The 2,801-nt window shown below is 45.6% G+C and overlaps 1 protein-coding gene across 1 annotated transcript; it reads right to left on the reverse strand.

The window, feature by feature from the left end:
* Positions 1–1,633: 1,633 nt before the first annotated feature.
* On the reverse strand, positions 1,634–2,572 carry OR2C1 (olfactory receptor family 2 subfamily C member 1). Its single transcript, XM_005901311.2, has one exon. It carries the CDS (start codon positions 2,570–2,572, stop codon positions 1,634–1,636), a length of 939 nt encoding a protein of 312 aa, XP_005901373.2.
* Between the last annotated feature and the right edge of the window lie 229 nt (positions 2,573–2,801).

Consider the following 2,801-nt stretch of genomic DNA (forward strand, 5'->3'; position numbering starts at 1 on the left):
GTCCTGGAGACATAGCTCAGTATTACTGTGTAAGGAACTGAGAAAATAGGTCATGGCCCTGATCTGAAACTGGAAAAACAGATTCAGGCCGGGACAATATAATTAGATGTCTTTGGGAGGCATGGAAATATGGAAAGAGGGGAAATTTATCATTGTTCATTCAGCATTGTCCAATTGACCGGATGACCCCAAAGTGGCAAATGTGAAAGTGGTTCACTTAATGTATTTAGCTCCTAGTGTGAAAAAGGAAGACTCACGAGCCTTGTTAATTAACTCACAAAAGTATTTAGAGCATCTACTATGTATAAAGCATGTGTTTAAGTGCTGTGGGAGAAACAAGACTCTAGAAAATAGCCCTAAAACCAATTGATTTCCTTTTCTCTGGTAATGTTTTGTCAAGCAACTTTCTCATATCAACCCAGCTTTCCTCCCTGGGGAAAGAACACATGGACTGTGGTGGCAGGAGTGGATTTCCTTGGCAATTCTAGTGATGTGAAGAATCACAAACTGGCATTCTGATTCCAGTACCTGAGTTCTTTGCTGAGTTATGGACTGATTACTGAATTCCAGAAACTTAAGGGGTGAAGGACTAGATTATGAGACAGAGGAGATGCTTTACAGATGGACAGTCTTTCCTGGGCTCTTAAACTTGCTTAAGAGCATTCCATAACCACTGACCACACTAGCATATCCAAATGCTGGTAGCAAACCTGATGGCTGGGACTTTGGTGAAGAAATGATTTATTTTTATTTATTTATTTTTGGCCACAGAGAATGCAGGATCTTAGTTCTCTGACCAGGGATTGAACCCCTGCCCCCTACAGTAGAAGCACATAGTCTTAACCACTGGACCCAGGGAAGGCCCAGTGAGAAAACGATTTAAATGAAACTATTTAATTGAAAGAAAAATGGTCTTGGGAATTCCCTGGTGGTCCAGTGGTTAGGACTCCATGCTTCCACTCCAGAGGGCATGGGTTCCATCCCTGGTAGGGGAATTAAGTTTCTACAAGTCTCAGGGCCTAGCCAAAAAAAGAAAAATGGTCTTCCTTCAGGATTGGATGAGGCAAAAGGGAAAGTGGGATGTAGACATAAAGGAGAGGGTAAACAATGACAGAGGCATGTGGGTAGGGAGTGAGGGCAGACAGACTGAAATATTAAGAAGAGACAAAGAGATGGAAAAAGATGATGGATGGATCAGGTGCAAAGGTGAAGTTCTTGGGTTCTGGCCTGATTTTATGGAACTATATAAGATACTGCAAGTGGAGAATTAGGAAAAGTACAGAATTTAGAAATGTACAAAATTCTCTAAAATACAATACTACACATGTAATATTTATTACCCATAATGAATATGTAAAAATAACATGTGAACAGAAGTAACCATGAGCTAAGTCAACAACCTCTGAGCCTTGATGGCAGCCTCTGCTCTGTTATCTGTGGTCCACAGGAGGATATTTGGTAAATAAGTGTAAAACCTAAGAAATAACACTAGCCATGGGTCAACAGCTTAGTGCTGTGGAGAATAAGCTCGTACCGGGGTTAGTACTCCTCATGTTGCCCTGGCCAGAGAGAGAATGAGAAAAAGCATGTAGAGAGGAAAAGGTGGTAAATGATGAAGGCATTTTCCTTTCTTTTAGCTGACTTCTCTTCCCTTCCCCAGCAGCCTCCTCAGTGCCCCCTTCACCTCCTTGTTCCTCAGAGTGTAAATGAGAGGGTTCACCATGGGTGTGACCACAGAGTAGAAGAGGGAGATGAATTTGCCCTGGTCCTGCTTGCTGGTCTTGGCTGGAAGCAGATACCCATAGATAGCGGAGCCATAGAAGAGGAGCACCACCACCAAATGGGAGAGGCACGTGTTAAAGGCCTTCCTCCGTCCCTCAGCTGAGCGGATCTTCAGCACTGCCTGAGCTATGTAGCAATAGGAGATCAGGATGACGCTCAGCGGGACAGCAGTGAAGAATGTGCAGACGCTGTTGAGCATAGCTTCATTGAGACTCGTGTCAACACATGCCAGTTTGATCATAGCAGGCACCTCACACAGGAAGCTGTCCACCCTCCGGTGCCCACACAAAGGAAGCTGCAGAGTGAATGTGGACTGGACCACAGAGTTGCCCAAGCCACCCAACCAGGCAATGGCAGCCAGCAGCCAGCAGAGCCGAGGATTCATAATGGTGGTGTAGTGCAGGGGTCGGCACACCGCAACGAAGCGGTCAAATGCCATCACTACCAACAGGATGCACTCGGTGGCCCCTAGCCAGAGGAAAACATAGAGCTGGGTCACACAGCCACCATAGCTGATGGTCTTGTCTGCTCCCCACAAGTTGGTCAGCATTTGGGGGACTGAGCTAGTAGTAAAGGCAAGGTCCAGGGAGGAGAGGTTGCTGAGGAAGAAGTACATGGGTGTGTGGAGCCGGGCATCCAGGTTGAAAAGCAGGATGATGGCTGAGTTCCCAAACAAGGTCAGCAAGTAGGAGAAGAGGATGCCTACAAAAAAGATCGTCTCCAGCTGGGGATGGTCAGACACACCCATCAGAATGAAGCCTTCCAAGGAGCTGCTGTTGGCCCTTTCCATCTTTGGTTGCCTTCAGTCACTTGGGGAATCTGTCCAGGGAAAACCAGGAGTAAAGCAAGTGAAGAGGAAGCTGCTGGATTAGGTGAATCTGCATCGGTGTGGTTCTGATGTCATTGAGCTTCTTAGTTAAGTACCAGTTTAAACTTTATGATTGCAAGTGTTCATGCAATCCTCAAATACTGCCAGTCCTACAATGAATGGAAACTTCATTCCATGTGAATATCAAACG

This window comes from Bos mutus, chromosome 25, assembly GCF_027580195.1.
Source record: "Bos mutus isolate GX-2022 chromosome 25, NWIPB_WYAK_1.1, whole genome shotgun sequence".
In the NCBI taxonomy this organism is placed as follows: domain Eukaryota; kingdom Metazoa; phylum Chordata; class Mammalia; order Artiodactyla; family Bovidae; genus Bos; species Bos mutus.